The sequence below is a fragment of the Schistocerca americana genome, chromosome 5 (genome assembly GCF_021461395.2).
Source record: "Schistocerca americana isolate TAMUIC-IGC-003095 chromosome 5, iqSchAmer2.1, whole genome shotgun sequence".
In the NCBI taxonomy this organism is placed as follows: domain Eukaryota; kingdom Metazoa; phylum Arthropoda; class Insecta; order Orthoptera; family Acrididae; genus Schistocerca; species Schistocerca americana.
In genome coordinates this window covers 326,357,107-326,375,978 of record NC_060123.1, presented here as the reverse complement: position 1 = coordinate 326,375,978, position 18,872 = coordinate 326,357,107, and the positions used below count along the sequence as shown (strand labels likewise).

The following is an 18,872-nucleotide window of genomic DNA, read 5'->3' as shown; positions in this document are numbered from 1 at the left end:
TGCTTTTGTTTCTGAGTTTTGCTCTTCTTTCTGAGTTTTGCTCTTCTTTCCGAGCTGAGATTTTCGCTTCTTTCCGAGCCGAGGTTTTCGCTTCTTTCCGAGCCGAGGTTTTCGCTTCTTTCCGAGCCGAGGTTTTCGCTTCTTTCCGAGCCGAGGTTTTCGCTTCTTTCCGAGCCGAGGTTTTCGCTTCTTTCCGAGCCGAGGTTTTCGCTTCTTTCCGAGCCGAGGTTTTCGCTTCTTTCCGAGCCGAGGTTTTCGCTTCTTTCCGAGCCGAGGTTTTCGCTTCTTTCCGAGCCGAGGTTTTCGCTTCTTTCCGAGCCGAGGTTTTCGCTTCTTTCCGAGCCGAGGTTTTCGCTTCTTTCCGAGCCGAGGTTTTCGCTTCTTTCCGAGCCGATGTTTTCGCTTCTTTCCGAGCCGAGGTATTCGCCACTTTCCGAGCCGAGGTTTTCGCTTCTTTCCGAGCCGAGGTTTTCGCTTCTTTCCGAGCCGAGGTTTTCGCTTCTTTCCGAGCCGAGGTTTTCGCTTCTTTCCGAGCCGAGATTTTCGCTTCTTTCCGAGATTTTCGCTGCTTTCCGAGATTTTCGCTACTTTCCGAGATTTCCGCTACTTTCCGAGATTTCAGTTACAACTATGAACTACTGTCCTCAGATTTATGACATTTTTGTATCGTGAAATTACATATTTCTCTATTTCTCATAAAAATCCTCGATTTCAGTTTATTTCTCTAAAAACCGTTAATTTTGTGTCGTCATTTCTATAAAATTTTCCTGTCCCTATTCATCAGTTTTTGCACATTTTATTATTATAGTATTAAAAATAAAGGGACTGTACACAGAAACAGTGAAAACTGCCTATTTTGTTAGGTAGTTACAAAGTTTGGAACAGTGCAAAAGTACCGAGCGAGGTGGCGCAGTGGTAGCACACTGGACTCGTATTCGGGAGGACGACGGTTCAATCCCGCGTCCGGCCATCCTGATTTAGGTTTTCCGTGATTTCCCTAAATCGCTCCAGGCCAATGCTGGGATGGTTCCTTTCAAAGGGCACGGCCGACTTCCTTCCCCATCCTTCCCTAATCCGATGAGACCGATGACCTCGCTGTTTGGTCTCTTCCCCCAAAACAACCAACCAACAGTGCAAAAGCAGCAGAATTGTATCTGTTGATAACAACAGAAGTAGCGGTGGAGCTGCACATGTTTGATTTTGTGGTTTGGAAAGTGGATTACAAATATGAGCAGAAGTTGCTAACAAAATATTCACTAACTAAATTGAGGCCCAAATGATAGCCAGACTAGAAGCCAAGTAGTTGTAAGACCCAAAAGCAAAGCACCAAGAACTAGACCCATAGTGTAAACAAGAAGGAATAAGTTTGTAGATATGTATCTGATTGTTGCTTAGTGATGGCATCATACACACACTGCTGAAAGAGTCAGATTTTCGAGGTTGCCTTCTTATTGTGCCTTGCCCATCATAGCCCCAGCTTATGGGGTTCACTTTGTGTTTCCTGTGATAGAGCATCCAAATTTTGAACTTGGAAACTTATAGTTTCTCTGTCACCCCTTCTTGAGTTGGTGTTCTGTCCCATCAGATAAATGTAGCTTAATTGGTTGTTTTCTAAATTTGTTGTTCACTGCAAACTCTTTTGTGAATTGTGTTAATGCAATGAGTAGCAGTTTCTCCTTTAATTGTTTTGAAGACTAGGTTTTGTAAGGTTTTTAGTGTAAGCAACTAATATAAACATTCACAACTTGTGGGAGATTGTATTTTGTTCCGTAGAAAAAGTAGGTGGTTTTTCAGTGGACTGAATCAGTGATAATGTTCAAAGTTTTTAATATCATTACTTCAGAGAGTAATAAAATTATCATTTCTTTTTTGTCTTCAATGCTTTGTTTTGGCACTTGTAAAAATAATTGTTGTACTAAAAACGAGCATTACATCTTCACTTTTTGTTGATTTTAGTAGGCTGAAAAATCCGTACACTGCTGTGAAAATGCCAGTTAAAGACATTGAGATTAAATGGATGGATTTAAGCCGCTGATGGGCTTTTCTTTGTTTTTGAAATAATGCCTTTTCATGCTCCCATGTGTAATTAAAAACATAAGTATTTGAAAATTGTTTATTGATTTTTCAGCTGCAAAGCAATGGATTTTCAGTGTAGAGGAAAAGTAACTATTTGATTGGAAATTCATAATTTAGTATGTATGTATATCACAAATCTATTTAACAAGGGGATTTAATTAATGTTAGTTAAAATAGTATTTTGAAAAGCTAACTGGCTTGATATACACTAGCATGTATGTCTGATTGCAGATCATTGTGTTTTACATTTATTTTGAAATAATCGGAACTTCTACACTAGTTTTACAGTCAGTAATTATGTTCTCAGTAATGGCTCTAAACAAAAAATTGGTTCAGGAGGGATATGTTCTACCTTAGAAGCAAAATATGTCCAGTGACATACTTCATCTTGGAAATATTCAATCCAGACAGCTATTCTAATGATACTTGAAGTGCATGAAGCAAACCGTTCAAAGTCTAGACTACTGACAGCATTAATGAAAAGAACACACAAATTGTGAACAAATCTCTGAAGTTCTGAATGCATAGGGTAATATAGCAAGCTAATCGCCATGGACGTATATGTAAGGAACGACGACTTATAATAAATTTTGTACAAATTTTACTTGAATTTTAATACAAAATAACTGGTTTTGGCCATCATGGGTCATTTTCAGAACTGATGATGGCGAAAACTGGTAATTTCACATGGAAATTCCTGTGATTGCCTAGAAAAATTAATTATTTTCAAAACCAGTGATCATAGGCATCTCCATAGGCATTATGAAGTTATTGGCCTTGGCCATTACCAGATCTGAAGATGGCCAGTGATGGCTCAAACTGACAATTTGGTACTGAAATTCATGTGATTGTGCTGGAAAATAAATTATCTTCTAAAGAAGCACGCACTGGTGTCTCCAATAAAACTGAAATGTAATTTTTCTTCAAAATTCTGCAATCATCAGATGAGCCTAATAACTATTGGTTAATTAAAACTACACCAGCTCACTTGAGTAATTGTGGTTATGCAAGTAGGAGAGCCGAGAGAATCCAGTATCATTGGTCATGTGTTGTTCATTGAGCAATGGACAATGCAGTTAACCGACCTCTAGATTTTCATTTCAAAGGGAAATATTGCTATATTGGAATCTTCTAGACCACTACCACATACAATAGATTTGTTGTGACAGTTGTAAATAGCTGCCAAAGTGGAACCTGAGCCTGGATTCCTAATTTTTGTGGGCAGTTGCTTTAACCATTAGACTCTATGAGCGTGCCTCCAGGCCTGACTGAAACTTTCATAGTCACGAATGTTTCCCCTAATGGGAAAATTCATGTTAAATTAATGTTATAGATGTGAATGCTCTGTTAATTTGCCTTATATTCCCTGGATGTATTTGTAGCCAACTTAAAAGTGTTGGTGTAGAAAGGGGACATTTATTGTTTTACTTTCATCCATATTATTTATATACTATTAAAAATATTTGAGTGTACCAATAACTTACTTACATATGGAGATGGGTACTGTCACATATTTGCTACAGTGGCACCTACTGTCAATGTAGCAATTTCCAACTTTCATCATATTAGAATGTTTTATGCGCAGTGATGTGTTGTGTAGTTGTATGTTAATGGATTGTTTTTTGAAGTATTCTGGAGCTGCAATGTGCGTTTGTTAAAGCTGATAAATATCTCTTTGATGATAGCAGTCAGTATATTGCCTCTAAATGAAATGGTTGGATGATAAATGCTTTACATGTGGAATGAAAACTAAGCACTACTGAAGAAGTAACAGCTTCACAAGTACATTTATTGCAATTTTTCCCACTCAAAGCCCTTTAATTTCAGAATTGCATACAGCTGAAATGTACTCAGTAGCCAAACACCAACCATAAAATAATAAGTATTTAACTAATGGGAAGGTAGATTGTACTCTGGTGGAGGGGACACAGACTCTAATTCCTTTGATTTGTAAACCATTCTGTGCAGTTAGTTATTGTGGGAGTTCCAAGTGGATTCTCAACCACAAGATATTGCAGTCTCACAGTTCAAAGTATTGTCAATTATAATTATGAATATTGTATTTAGCACTGCAAAACCACCAAAACTGGCCAGTGTTTGAAGTCGTGAAGGTATTAAGTGATGCAGTCTTTGGAAAAAACACTGTAAAATTGTTGTGCTTGATAATACATATTTTCACAAGAAAAGATTGTAAAACCATGTATGTGGGCAAGGGATAGGTAAAATTGTTGTTGGGTTAATACAAGTGTGTGACTTCCTAGAATTGGTGTCCATATTTGCATATGAAGGATGAAAACATAAGAACTACAGCAAAGAGATGAAGGCTCAGAATTCAATTACAAAACAAGCAGTTTAGATGGTAAATATACAAAATGCATCAAAAAGTTATTTATGAAGAGTGCACAGTTGCTTGGGTTTGCAATGTTGCAGTTCGTGAGACTCCAGTAGAATGTTTTCCATGCTGAATATTTCATTTGTGGATTTGGAATGGATTCTCTCTCATTTTGATCCACTTCTGTCTTTCTTTAACAAGCTGTGAGTAGCTCAGTTTCCAGAACAGATCTAAAAGCTTTACATGTAGTGTTGAATTAATTTTTTTGTTTATGAAGTCTTGTAGATTCAAATGCTATCCATGCAAAACAGCAAGGGCACTGCTAGGCTTAATAGTCTTACCTGGAGAGAGGAAAAAAAACCACTTTATTTTCTCTCATGTAGTCATTCCAAAAGGTTTGCCCAACAGTCCTAGGCATAGCAACACAGGTTATCACACTATCACTTATGACAGCTACAAATAATCAGTAAAAAGATTTTTGACAAATACAATTCAAAAAATTCACCTGGAATCAACCATCATATTAGGTGCCTAATAATCTTATCCAAAGTGTGCATGGTACAGGGAAAAAAGGTGAAAGTAATGTGGAGGAACAGTGAGCAGGTGTGTCAGGTCTGAGAATTGTGAGAACTATGGGCAGCGATTGAAGAGATATAAGGAAACTGTTACATGAGGTTTCTTCTGTACTGGTGAGTGATGATATTAGTGGAAAGTTGCATCATCAATTTAAATTTGAAGAAGTTTAAAGAAATTTGTAACTAGAACACTGAGTGACCTATGTTCTTAAATGTTTCCTACTCTTCCATTACCTTCTTAGGCCTCCACTTGTGTTGTCTTCACTCCCTTCTTGTCCATTTAAGGCTGCACTCAGGCTATAACCTCATTGCTGGTAGGATGTTGAATTGTAATGGTTTCTCGTTTTTCTTTTATTAATATCCAATTACTCTTGCTCTTATGTTCTATAACTGTAGGCTTGACGCTCTTCCAGTAATTCTGTCCTCATAGGGCATGTCATTATTAATAAATCTAACGCCATGCTCAAAACTTATGAATTTTATTGCAAACATTCTTAAAAGTTGGAATTTCAAAGTAGGTGACTGTACTGCATGTTAGTACCATATTAAGTTGTGTATAAACTAGCTTTTCCTCCTAGCTGTCATTAGAGTTCATATGATGTGCATAACATTTTAAGTAATTTGCTGACTTCTTTTATGAAATAATTTTCGTGAGTAAGTGAGAAATCAGTTTTAAAAGAAAATTAACTCTCTCAGCTTTTGCATAAAAACTGGCTTTCGTTATAATATTTCACTGATAACACACTGTATTCATAACATTTACCAGTGCACGTGTGCCCTGCTGGGTTCACACACATGCCTCTGTGTGTGTGTGTGTGTGTGTGTGTGTGTGTGTGTGTGTGTGTGTGTGTGAAGCATTTACTTACTTGAGATCAGAAACGGAGCGAATAAGAGTCTGACATTTGGATAACATACTTCACAAATAAAGGCACAGCTGTTATATCAGCTCTAACTGTCTTCTTGTATTCCCATTGTAGCTCTGCGAGGGTGATGAGTCTGTGAATTGTGGCACTATGGTCACTTCATTGTAGCTCCGCGAAGATGATGAGCCTGAGAATTGTGGCACTATGATCACTTTGTACTCCTGGACTTATTGTCTCTGATTGAAGCATGCAGGAGTGTAATGCTACTCGTGATTTACTGTTAGTATGGAAGATGAGTAAACGATCTTGCTGCTGTATAGTAACACTGCCAAAATGAAATGACTGATTATTGGGATCAGATGGCTTTAATGAAGCTGTGTTTTCTGAGACTGTGGAGGGTGTAAGATGAAAATTAATTGATGCAAGGTACACATTTGCAGGTGTCCTCCATAAGAGGAGAGAAGATATGTGGAATAAGTTTCATACTGTAATTCAAGCGCCGGCCACGGTGGTCTCGTGGTTCTAGGCACGCAGTCCGGAACCGCGCGACTGCTACGGTCGCAGGTTCGAATCCTGCCTCGGGCATGGATGTGTGTTATGTCCTTAGGTTAGTTAGGTTTAAGCAGTTCTAAGTGCTAGGGGACTGATGACCACAGCTGTTGAGTCCCATAGTGCTCAGAGCCATTTGAACCATTTTGTAATTCAAGCTCCAGATGAAGAACATACAAATGTCGTCCAGTGCAATTAAAATGGTTGTATTCTTGTTTAGTTCACCCCCCTGCCATTAGAAAACAAAAAAGGAGCAATGTCACTGTTATATCTCTACAACCAAAAAGAGCACTATTTCTGTATTCATTCAGCTGTAGCAACTTTTATTTATGGGCTAACGGCAAGTTGTGTATCTTATCATTCATTTCTGTAATTTATTTCAATAACTAATAACCGTTTAGTGATTGAAGTTCATCCTCATATCATGTTTTCTGGTACTGTTGTTATATACTTGGCAATGCCCTGAATGTATTCAGTGTAATTGTTACACGTTCTCTGAATATATATTAAATATTACAATAAATTTACAGCAGTCATCGAAAAAGTTTAATCTGTATAAATGTTTGTATAAACAGAACAATATTCACTGCTAACTGATCATTTGATTTTATTGGTATATAACTTGTTTCTGTCATTTAGGCAGATCGACATTTTGTGGCATTTCAGCTTTCATTTGAGAATGGCTGTGAAGCTGAAAACATGAGTGCATGAAATAAATGAATAGCAATGTACTGTTTGATGGCGGAAATTTCTTTCAAAATGGTTGCGTGTGTAGTGAGAATGATGCGAGTCCGTGGTTATGTTTGCAAACTCATGTACTCACTCCCTTTGTGAGTGAGTCAAGTGCACTTGTACCCAACAAAGACTCCGGTAACAAGTTGGTGGTGGTGAAGGCTCAAGAGTAGAGTTCATGGTACAGGGAGACGTCGAGTTTGGAGATGACATCGCAGGATTCGCTGACTAGTTTAAAGCGAGTATACACAGCTCATTTCTGATCTCTATTACTTACATGACACTGAGGGAGAAATATATGAACTAATAGGACGAGGGCACTTATCAAACTTGTGAAGGTGTTTCTTCACCACGCGAAAGGGATAAGAAGGAAATGAGGATCAAGCTATGAAACAGTAGACAAATTTCCTCTTTCTCCCAATTCATTGCCTTCTCTCCATCTCTTTCATACCTTTTTTTTTTTTTTTTTTTTAATAGGTTTGTGTAACTTTTGTTTCTACTTTTCTACTCTTATTTCATGTTTAGCTCTCATGTTTTGATTGCTTGCAGCTCATTATAAGTAATACAGAATTTGTCTGTTAGTTGTTAGTCCACTGTTGCTTTTAAGTCCTCTATTGCATCTGGTCTCTCTCTCATCACTTGGTTTGGAACAACTTCTACTTTCCTTTCAGGAATTTTTGGTCATTACTTTTCCTTTCTACTTATCCTACTTTACCTTTCTACTTATCCATTTCTTCTAATTGAAGGGAGCAGCTTGAAAATATTTTAAATTCTTGAGATTTAACGTTTGGTTTTTCGCATGTGTGTGCCTGTTAGCTTGCCTATATTATTCTTGATTCTACAGTTGGTAAACAGATGCTTCTCTTCTGAATGCTGAATATTCGTTGGTGGCTTAATTTGATATCAAGTCATTTAAATATGTATTCAGATTTGAGTTAACATGTTGGAACCATATATTGTGAAACAGTGCTATATTGTCAGTCAGGTGCTTGGAATATCTTAAAAAAAAAATACCTGACAAAAAATTTGAAGTAATCAGAAGAGGAGGAAGAAGTGGAAGAAGAAAAACTTCACAGTTTGAGAGGGTTTGTGATGTTATTTCAGTGATTACAAAATACAGGTTGTATTTACAAAGAACTTGAGAGTATTACCTTTCTTATGAGTATGACATTGCACATTGTCTGGCGTGGATGCATGCGTTGATGCAGTTGGGAAGAGTATCATAAAGCCATTGTATCCTCTCTTGATACAAGCTACCCAACAACTATTGTAACTGGTCCTTTGATAATGGTACTGGGACTGTTCTGACATCTGAACTAGCCCCACACATCCTATAGGGGGCATATGAGGGGATCTTGCTGGTCATGGAAGTATCTCAACATCACTCACAGTTCATAGATGTGCATGCTGTGTGTGGATCAGCACTGTCCTGTTGAAAAAAGGCACTACGATACTTTGAGTGCTAATACCATTGTGCCATCAGAGTTCCCTTAATCACTACTATCTGTGACCTGAATTCATACCCGGTGGCTTTACAAGCCATGGAAACTAGAATAACACTACTGAGCCTCTCCAAATCATTGGAACAATGGCACCTCTTTCCAGGTTTCTGCCATATTCACTTACTGAACACAATGTGACTCCATGCTTCCCAGTCATGGCACCATTCCAAAGGCAACCATTTGTGTTGTGATGTTGCTGTTAAGTTACACAGGGACCTAATTGCTAAGTCTGGCTGCTGCTAGTCTCTGACTAATGGTGAAGGATGACAGAATATTCAAGGCAGTCCATTACTTGGTCTCAAATGACAGGTGTACATGAGTAGTAGTATGATGTGCTTCGTGCACAATACAGTGATCCCCCTTCTGGTGGTCAGTCTGAATCCTAAAGAGTAGGCCACTGTGATATCTGAGTGCCCCACAAATCTGGATATTGCATGATTCGACTATCTGGCCACCTGGAGACCCACAGTGAGAACCCTTTCAAATTGTCAGATGCTGATAATGCTGTCTCACAAGAGTAAGCACCATCTCCATGTCTTTCACAGGGATCACTCAACATCTGTCAGCGTCCCTTATATGTTCTACCAAGCCTGGTAATAACAGTAAACCTGAACAACACTAATGACCTCTGGTAGCTGTTCTACCTGTCGCAGAAAGTTGCCATTCAAAGTTACATTGACACTTCTTATGGGTGTTTAACTTTTTTTGTTGAGCTGTGTATTTCTCTTGAGAGGATAGTTGCAACTTGACACATTTTAGATGTGGACCCTTCATTCAGTTCTATAAATTAAATGCTTCTTTTATTTCTTTTATGATATTCTGGCAAAAAATTTCCTGAACATATAATGTCACAAAGAAGCGGATATTTATCTTATATAGTATTCACCACTTGTGTAAATTTATGTACAGTTTTTTTTTTCTTTTGACAAGGCTCTCTCAAGATGGTTAATTCTAAAATACATAAACGGAATAATTCTGCTAGATGATTTGAGAACTGGAGTTTGAATGGATTAAACGTTTCTAGGCAACTTTAGTGCTGCTTTATGTTATTTACATAGAATTGCTGTTCAAGCTAGCTTCCTCCTCACCCTCCCCCCTCCCCACTTTCAAACACACTATCCATTCATTGTTAATCCAAGAGCGCTGAAATTTTCTTTCTAATCTTTTAATGAGCTAAGGATAAATTATTTTGATGAAAGTGATTCAGATATTTGATTAATTGTTTACAAGAATTAATTTTTGTTAAAAATACTCATGACCCCATTATGGTTTATTTGGTTTACTATTAATAAGTGTTTGTTATTGTTGGCATCACACGTGGTTATTGGGAGTCAATGGTATTATTTCCAAAGAGCATTTGACAAGATTGATTGAATGTTGCAGCAAGCATTTTAATTAATCAAATTACATATTTTATGTCTTTATATCTTAATTATAACAAAATTTTATTTCATTTATTGTAGTGTTGGGTTCATGGTGATGTCGTATCCAGGGCGCCCACCCATGGTGCCTGGGATTCCGCCAATGGCACCTGCAATGGCCATGCCCTATATGCCTATAGGAGGTTTGTATTTTCTCTTCATTTTTTACTGTAGAACAATCTATTACTGGATGATAGAATACAATAAGAGAGATTATTTTTGTTCTAGGTCCACCGCCGCTAATGCCTGCTGTGATGCCTATGCCACCTCATGTAAGACTGATTTATATTTCTGCCAAATAGATAATTGATTTATGTTTCTGTCATATAGATAGTACTACCTGAAGGAAACGGTCATTTTTACAGAATTTGTTTCAGTAATATTATCGAAACATTGTGTAATATTGTTGCCAATTAATTGTGAATCATACTGTATATGGATATTCACACTAGAATTTCTTGTGAATATGGCATTACTCACTACATATAGACAAAAAAACTCTGAAACTTCAAGCAGCCACCCCCCCCCCCCCCCTCTCTCTCTCTCTCTCTCTCTCTCTCTCTCTCTCTCTCTCTCTCTCTCTCTCTTTCTCTCCAGCCTCTCCATCCACTCCCTCCAACCTCTCCCCACCCTCTCCATCCCCTCTCCAGTGCCTCTCCCCCTCCCCACCCTCCCCACCTCCTACCACTCTCCACTCTCCCCAACTCCTACCTCTCTCCACTCTCCCCAACTCCTACCTCTCTCCACTCTCCCCAACTCCTACCTCTCTCCACTCTCCCCAACTCCTACCTCTCTCCACTCTCCCCAACTCCTACCTCTCTCCACTCTCCCCAACTCCTACCTCTCTCCACTCTCCCCAACTCCTACCTCTCTCCACTCTCCCCAACTCCTACCTCTCTCCATCTCTCCACTCTCCCCAACCCCTACCTCTCTCCACTCTCCCCACCTCCTACCTCTCTCCATCTCTCCACTCTCCCCAACTCCTACCTCTCTCCACTCTCCCCACCTCCTACCTCTCTCCATCTCTCCACTCTCCCCAACTCCTACCTCTCTCCACTCTCCCCAACTCCTACCTCTCTCCACTCTCCCCACCTCCTACCTCTCCCCACCTCCTACCTCTCCCCACCTCCTTACCTCTCCCCACCTCCTTACCTCTCCCCACCTCCTTACCTCTCCCCACCTCCTACCTCTCCCCACCTCCTACCTCTCCCCACCTCCTTACCTCTCCCCACCTCCTTACCTCTCCCCACCTCCTTACCTCTCCCCACCTCCTTACCTCTCCCCACCTCCTTACCTCTCCCCACCTCCTTACCTCTCCCCACCTCCTTACCTCTCCCCACCTCCTACCTCTCCCCACCTCCTACCTCTCCCCACCTCCTACCTCTCCCCACCTCCTACCTCTCCCCACCTCCTACCTCTCCCCACCTCCTACCTCTCCCCACCTCCTACCTCTCCCCACCTCCTACCTCTCCCCACCTCCTACCTCTCCCCACCTCCTACCTCTCCCCACCTCCTACCTCTCCCCACCTCCTACCTCTCTCCACATCCTACCTCTCTCCACATCCTACCTCTCTCGACCTCCTACCTCTCTCGACCTCCCAGTGGCTAGCACACTGGACTCTCATTCGGGAGGATGACGGTTCAATCCCGTCTCCGGGCATCCTGATTTAGGTTTTCCGTGATTTTCCTAAATCGTTTCAGGCAAATGCCGGGATGGTTCCTTTGAAAGGGCACGGCCGATTTCCTTCCCAATCCTTCCCTAACCCGAGCTTGCGCTCCGTCTCTAATGACCTCGTTGTCGACGGGACGTTATACACTAACCACCACCACCATCTCCACCTACTACCTCTCTCCACCTACTACCTCTCTCCACCTACTACCTCTCTCCACCTACTACCTCTCTCCACCTACTACCTCTCTCCACCTACTACCTCTCTCCACCTACTACCTCTCTCCACCTCCTACCTCTCTCCACCTCCTACCTCTCTCCACCTACTACCTCTCTCCACCTACTACCTCTCTCCACCTCCTACCTCTCCCCACCTCCTACCTCTCCCCACCTCCTACCTCTCCCCACCTCCTACCTCTCCCCACCTCCTACCTCTCCCCACCTCCTACCTCTCCCCACCTCCTACCTCTCCCCACTCTCCCCACCTCCTACCTCTCTCCACCTCCTCCCTCTCTCCATCTGCTACCCCTCTCCACTCTCCCCAACCCACCCGCTCTCCACTCTCCCCAACCCACCCGCTCTCCACTCTCCCCAACCCACCCCCTCTCCACTCTCTCCAGCCCCCACCCCCTCTCCCCTCTCTCCAGCCCCCACCCCCTCTCCCCACCCCCACCCTCTCTCCACTCTCCCCAGCCCCCACACCCACCCCCTCGCCACTCTCCACAACCCTCACCACTCACCCCAGCCCCCACCCCATCTCCACTCTCCCCAGCCCCCACCCCCACCCGCTCTCCACTCTCCCCAGCCCCCACCCCCACCCCCACCCACTCTCCCCAGTCCCCACCACATCTCCCCAGTCCCCACCCCCTCTCCCCCACCCCCACCCCCTCTCAACTCTCGCCAGCCCCCACACCCACCCCCTCTTCACTCTCCACAGCTCTCACCCCCACCCTCTCTCCACTCTCCGCAACCCCCACCCCTCTCCACTCTCCCCAGCCCCCACACCCACCCCCTCTCCACTCTCCCCAGCCCCCACACCCACCCCCTCTCCACTCTCCCCAGCCCCCACACCCACCCCCTCTCCACTCTCCCCAGCCCCCACACCCACCCCCTCTCCAATCTCCCCAGCCCCCACCCCTCTCCACTCTCCCCAGCTCCCACGCCCTCGCCACTCTCCCCAACCCCCCTCCGCCCCCTCTTCGCACCGCCCCATCTCCCCTCTGCCCCATCATCCCTCTGCCCCTCCGCCCCTCTGCCCCTCCGCCCCTCTGCCCCCCTCCTCCCCTCTGCCCCCCTCCTCCCCTCTGCCCCCTCCTCCCCTCTGCCCCCCTCCTCCCCTCTGCCCCCCCTACTCCCCTCTGCCCCCCTCCTCCCCACTGCTCCCCTCCTCCCCTCTGCCCCCCTCCTCCCCTCTGCCCCCCTCCTCCCCTCTGCCCCCCTCCTCCCCTCTGCTCCTCTCCTGCCCTCTGCCCCCTCCTCCCCTCTGCCCCCCTCCTCCCCTCTGCCCCCCTCCTCCCCTCTGCCCCCCTCCTCCCCTCTGCCCCCTCCTCCCCTCTGCCCCCCTCCTCCCCTCTGCCCCCCTCCTCCCCTCTGCCCCCCTCCTCCCCTACACACCCCTCCTCCCCTACGCACCCCTCTTCCCATCCACCCCCTCACCTCCCTACCCTTGCCCTCTTCCACTCTCCCCCTCTCCCTTGTCCTCCACTCTCCCCCTCCCCCTCTAACCCCTTCCTCTACCCCTCCCCCTCTACACCTCCCCCTCTACCCCTACCCTTCCCCCACTACCCCTACCCCTACCCTTCCCCCTCTACCCCTCCCCCTCTACCCCTACCCTTCCCCCTCTACCCCTACCCTTCCCCCTCTACCCCTACCCTTCCCCCTCTACCCCCCTACGCTTCCCCCTCTACCCCTACCCTTCCCCCTCTACCCCTACCCTTCCCCCTCTACCCCTACCCTTCCCCCTCTACCCCTACCCTTCCCCCTCTACCCCTACCCTTCCCCCTCTACCCCTACCCTTCCCCCTCTACCCCTACCCTTCCCCCTCTACCCCTACCCTTCCCCCTCTACCCCTACCCTTCCCCCTCTACCCCTACCCTTCCCCCTCTACCCCTACCCTTCCCCCTCTACCCCTACCCTTCCCCCTCTACCCCTACCCTTCCCCCTCTACCCCTACCCTTCCCCCTCTACCCCTCTACACCCTTTCCCCTCTACCCCTCTACACCCTTTCCCCTCTACCCCTCTACACCCTTTCCCCTCTACACCCTCTACACCCTCTGCCCCTCTACACCCTCTACACCCTCTGCCCCTCTACACCCTCTACACCCTCTGCCCCTCTACACCCTCTGCCCCTCTACACCCTCTACACCCTCTGCCCCTCTACACCCTCTACACCCTCTGCCCCTCTACACCCTCTACACCCTCTGCCCCTCTACACCCTCTGCCCCTCTACACCCTCTACACCCTCTGCCCCTCTACACCCTCTACACCCTCTACACCCTCTGCCCCTCTACACCCTCTACACCCTCTACACCCTCTACACCCTCTGCCCCTCTACACCCTCTACACCCTCTACACCCTCTGCCCCTCTACACCCTCTGCCCCTCTACACCCTCTGCCCCTCTACACCCTCTGCCCCTCTACACCCTCTGCCCCTCTACACCCTCTGCCCCTCTACACCCTCTGCCCCTCTACACCCTCTGCCCCTCTACACCCTCTGCCCCTCTACACCCTCTGCCCCTCTACACCCTCTGCCCCTCTACACCCTCTGCCCCTCTACACCCTCTGCCCCTCTACACCCTCAGCCCCTCTACACCCTCTGCACCCTCTACACCCTCTGCACCCTCTGCCCCTCTGCACCCTCTGCCCCTCTGCACCCTCTGCCCCTCTGCATCCTCTGCACCCTCTGCCCCTCTGCACCCTCTGCCCCTCTGCACCCTCTGCCCCTCTACACCCTCCACCCCCTCCTCGTCTCTCCCACCTGCCCCTCGCCCCTCTCCCCTCTGCCCACCCGCACATCTGCCCCACCCCTCCCCCTCTGCCCCTCGCCTCCCACCCGCACATCTGCCCCACCCCTACCCCTCTGCCCCTTGCCCCCCACCCCTCTGCCCCTCACTCTAGCCCACCTCTTATCCCTCCCCCTGCCCCATCTGACCTCCCCCCAACTTCTCTAACATTGTCCCTATCTGCTCCCAAACCCTCTTTACCCTGTCTACCATGTACACTCCCCTGCACCCACTCCCTCTTATACCCCATTTACTGTTCCCCATGTACACCCTCTGGATCCACACCCTCTTGCATCCCATCTACCTCTTTGCCATGTATACCCCCTACACTCTCCCTCTCCAGAGGGCTAACAACACTTTTGAGTACGTGCATGATGAATATGGGGTTCCAAGTCATTGCAGTACTAATTCCTTCCGTGTGTGCTGCAATTTTTCTTTGATTTTACCTTTCTCTGACATCTTTATAGTACAGATTCCCTGCTGACAATCTAGCTCACTCACTGGATGTCTATTTTGACTTCTTCCATTTTGTTTCTTTTTTACCTCACATATTTTAGTTAATTTATCTTCATCCACACAAGCAAGTTGGACATTCGCTTTTTCCATAATTTTTTACAGCTTGCATTCGCCATATTGGGAGTCTTGCCCATTACCCAATATAGTAGCCAGCTCATGTGGGGTGGCCATCAAGTACCTACACAGTGATAGCTGGTTATCCACACAGGGTTCGCACACTTGATGCCTGTACTGTCAACTCCCAGTGCTGCCTACTCCCCGTACTGGCAACTCCTCGTACATGCCAAGGAGTAGGTGCTTCACCAGTTCGTGACACTGGCTCTCTGGGTACTGGCCATCATACAAGGTGGTCTTTGCTCTTGCTGGGTGATGCCTGTATGGAGAGCCCTTGTTTGCAGTAGGCGGCGTCATTGCAGATATTTGGCCAAAGTTATCAGCTGGTGACTGCAAGGCTCTGGCAGTCTCTTCACAATGATGCCAATTTAGTGCCAATTGTTATAACCTTGGGAACTTTACCTCCTTGGCTATATCATGGAAGGGAAAGAAAATAATCAAATTATGGACAGTTACCCTCGCAGTTTCTGCTTCCCCCCCCCCCTTTCCCCCTTTTTTAAAACATCTTTAGGCCACTCTCTCCCCTGAGCAAATCTTGAAGTAATTCCATCTTTAAAAAAATTCTATGCAGTCCCCAGTGTCACTCTCATCTAAGCGACTTGTTGATGTACCTGTCAAAATCATTCTCCATTATAATGTCAACATGTTACAGAGAGAAATTTTTCACTAGGACTTATGGATGTATGCAGACAAGGAACTATGTGAACACTTTGAATGTGGGGGATCAACTTTGTACATTATATAAATCGAAGACTGCCAGACAGCAAGGAAGACAGTGATGCATTCATTCTCACTTTTGATGGGATTCACTTCCAGGAAAGTGGAAAAATCATGTGTTCATGGTGCGATGTGAAACTACGTTACCCATATCACATTTGGCGTTTTAAGTGCCACCACTTCGGGAATATGTATTTTAAGTGCACACACGACCTGATTCATGGTGACTGTGGCTGGCCGCTTCACAAAATTCATCGTGTGCACTACCACTCTCCACAATCCTCGAAGTGTACTAACCTGCTTGAGGAATGCAAAATTCAAGAACTGAGGGTCAAAGATCATATCTCAGATTTTGAAGCTTGGAAGAAGTGACTGAGTATATCCAATCTCAGCAGCAGTACTTGGTGTATGACTTCCTCCTCCATCATCTATCAGTGACAGGGCTCCCTCTCAGAGCCCCTCACCTGAAATCTACGGATCAGAGGCCTGATACTGGCCAGTGGCTGAACGAGCAGCGGGCTGTGGTCTCTCTAGTTTCCCACCATTTTCCCATTCATTCACCCCACAGTGGTAAGTCCTTACTAGGATATCAACTGCCAGAAGTTGTGAAAATTAAAAAGGGAAAAACCTCTGGCGAAGGCTGCCCTGGTGACTTTGCCACAGATGCCAGATCCCTCCACACTGTCAGACTCCAAACCAGTCTTCATTGATGTTGTGCCATACCCACTGGTGACAGATACTGATTTTGGGAAATGACTTATCCTCCTGGCCACTTCATGCTTAACCAGGACAGCCTAACACGACAATCCAATCAAAAGGCATTGGATTTTACTCTCACCCACTGGGAACTACACTACTAATTTCCTCATGTTCTGACAACTGTGTTGCTCTCGAAGAAACACAAACAACTGATGATGATTCTCAAACTCTTCGAGATAACCATGGATCCTGTTGGAATCTTACAGGCCCTGAGAGAGCATCTATAGGGGTCTGTAAATCAGCTTGCTCAGACGTCAGTGAATGTATTTGCTTTTGTATGATATTGGAAGCAGTCCCAGTAAGAGTGCAAACCACACTGCTCTCACCATTTGTAACATTTATTTGCCTCCAGGCAAGTCACTTATTTACACTGAGATGACCGGACCTTGGTCGTGTCCCCTATGGACTATGGTTGTCAGGTTTATGGCTCAGTTTTGAAATTGCTAGACCCAATCCGTAATTGTGGTGTAAGGCCGGCTACTGGCGTGTTACAGACTGATCCCATAGATAGTCTGCTTACTGAAGGGCCACCATCATCCAAATTTTTGCATACAGGTGGCACTGAGCCCACCTCAGGTGGGATTATTATTTCGAATGCACCTCGAGGTCCTCTTCTGGGATTTCCGCCTACCCTCTTTAGAACGTGTCTCTCTTGTTTGCGTACCGAGTGAGGTGGTGCAGTGGCTAGCACACTGGACTCTCGTTCGGGAGGACGATGGTTCAATCCCCTATCCGGCCATCCTGATTTAGGTTTTCCATGATTTCCCTAAATCGTTCCAGGTAAATGCCAGGATGGTTCCTTTGAAAGGGCGCAGCTGACTTCCCTTCCTAACCCGATGAGACCGATGACCTCGCTGTCTGGTCTCCTCCCCCAAAACAACCCAACTCTCTCTTGTTTGCCTGCACAGCCTCCTTGGTTAGTACACAGATCAGGACTGGTCTGTTTAGGGGACCTAAAAGTTTGTGATCGGTCTGTTTGAGGACATAAAAGTTTGTCACCCCCATGACCATTCGCCGTCCATTCCTCTCTCTTCTTTAGGAGTATCATGGTGGGTGCTCATTTATTCTAAAACCATGGATAGGACGGAATATGCTTTTACATCTCCCACTGGTCATGAACAGCTTTTATGGTTGGGAACATGTGGTGTTTTTATGGTAGAACTAATAGCCATTTACAGAGCCATATGTTCTATGCTATTGACTGAATTTTAGTTGGTACTGACTCAATGACCAGTCTGCAGGCTGTTGATCAATGTTACTCTTGTCACCTGTGATATCTGATACTCATAACCTTTCTGATGTTAGTGATTATGCCTTCCCAGTTGTCTTTCTGTGGGGGTCCCACTACAGGATGTGTCTGAGAGACCTCCCTTTGCCTGGTGGCTTGACCATGTAGCTGTAATGGATCAGGAGTGAGATGGCTGTGGGAGGAACAGCTCCCATCATGTGCAGTGCCTCAGGGGACACGTGTGGCCCCATATGCTTGCTGTCCTGGTTATTTATCTTACCTTGTTTTGTTGTTATTGCCATTCCAACTGATGTGTAGTATGCTTTTTGCCCTTTCCCTGTCACTATGAAAAATCTCGCAAGCACAAAGGCATTTTTTACTCTGCAACTTTCTTTGCACTTAATTTTGTTTGTGTGTGTGTGTGTGTGTGTGTGTGTGTGTGTGTGTGTGTGTGTGTGTGTGTGTGTGTGGGGAGGGGGGGAGGGGGGGCATGCTGGTCATGCTGGTCATGCTGGTATGTCTCCTCTCACTGCAGATTGCAGATAAGCCCTCTTTACACCCCATTAGCCCGTGGCACCCCCCTTCTCTCATTCCGCCAACCTGTCTCTCACCACTCGTTGTGTACTGTTGATACATCTTAGTGGTAGTTACCTTTGGCAGACAGTGGCACCAATGTTATACACTATACAGGGTGTCAGTGCAAGAAGCATAAGCAAACAAATGCGCGTAATCTAAGAACTCTATATTTTATGCTGTTGGGTAATACTAGGTTGATAGACACACTCTAATATGTGATCCTTACCATTAGATGAACAAC

General features: G+C 45.5%; 1 protein-coding gene across 3 annotated transcripts in view; it reads left to right on the top strand.

Annotated features, from left to right (window-relative positions):
- Window positions 1-18,872, top strand: part of LOC124616732 (RNA-binding protein 25) — a 188,277-nt gene that overhangs the window by 55,076 nt on the left and 114,329 nt on the right. For all 3 annotated transcript variants that reach the window (XM_047145094.1, XM_047145097.1, XM_047145096.1), the window contains 2 exons: window positions 10,093-10,193; window positions 10,279-10,322. In XM_047145094.1, coding sequence (XP_047001050.1) covers window positions 10,093-10,193; window positions 10,279-10,322 — 145 coding nt within the window. The remainder of the gene's footprint in view (window positions 1-10,092; window positions 10,194-10,278; window positions 10,323-18,872) is intronic.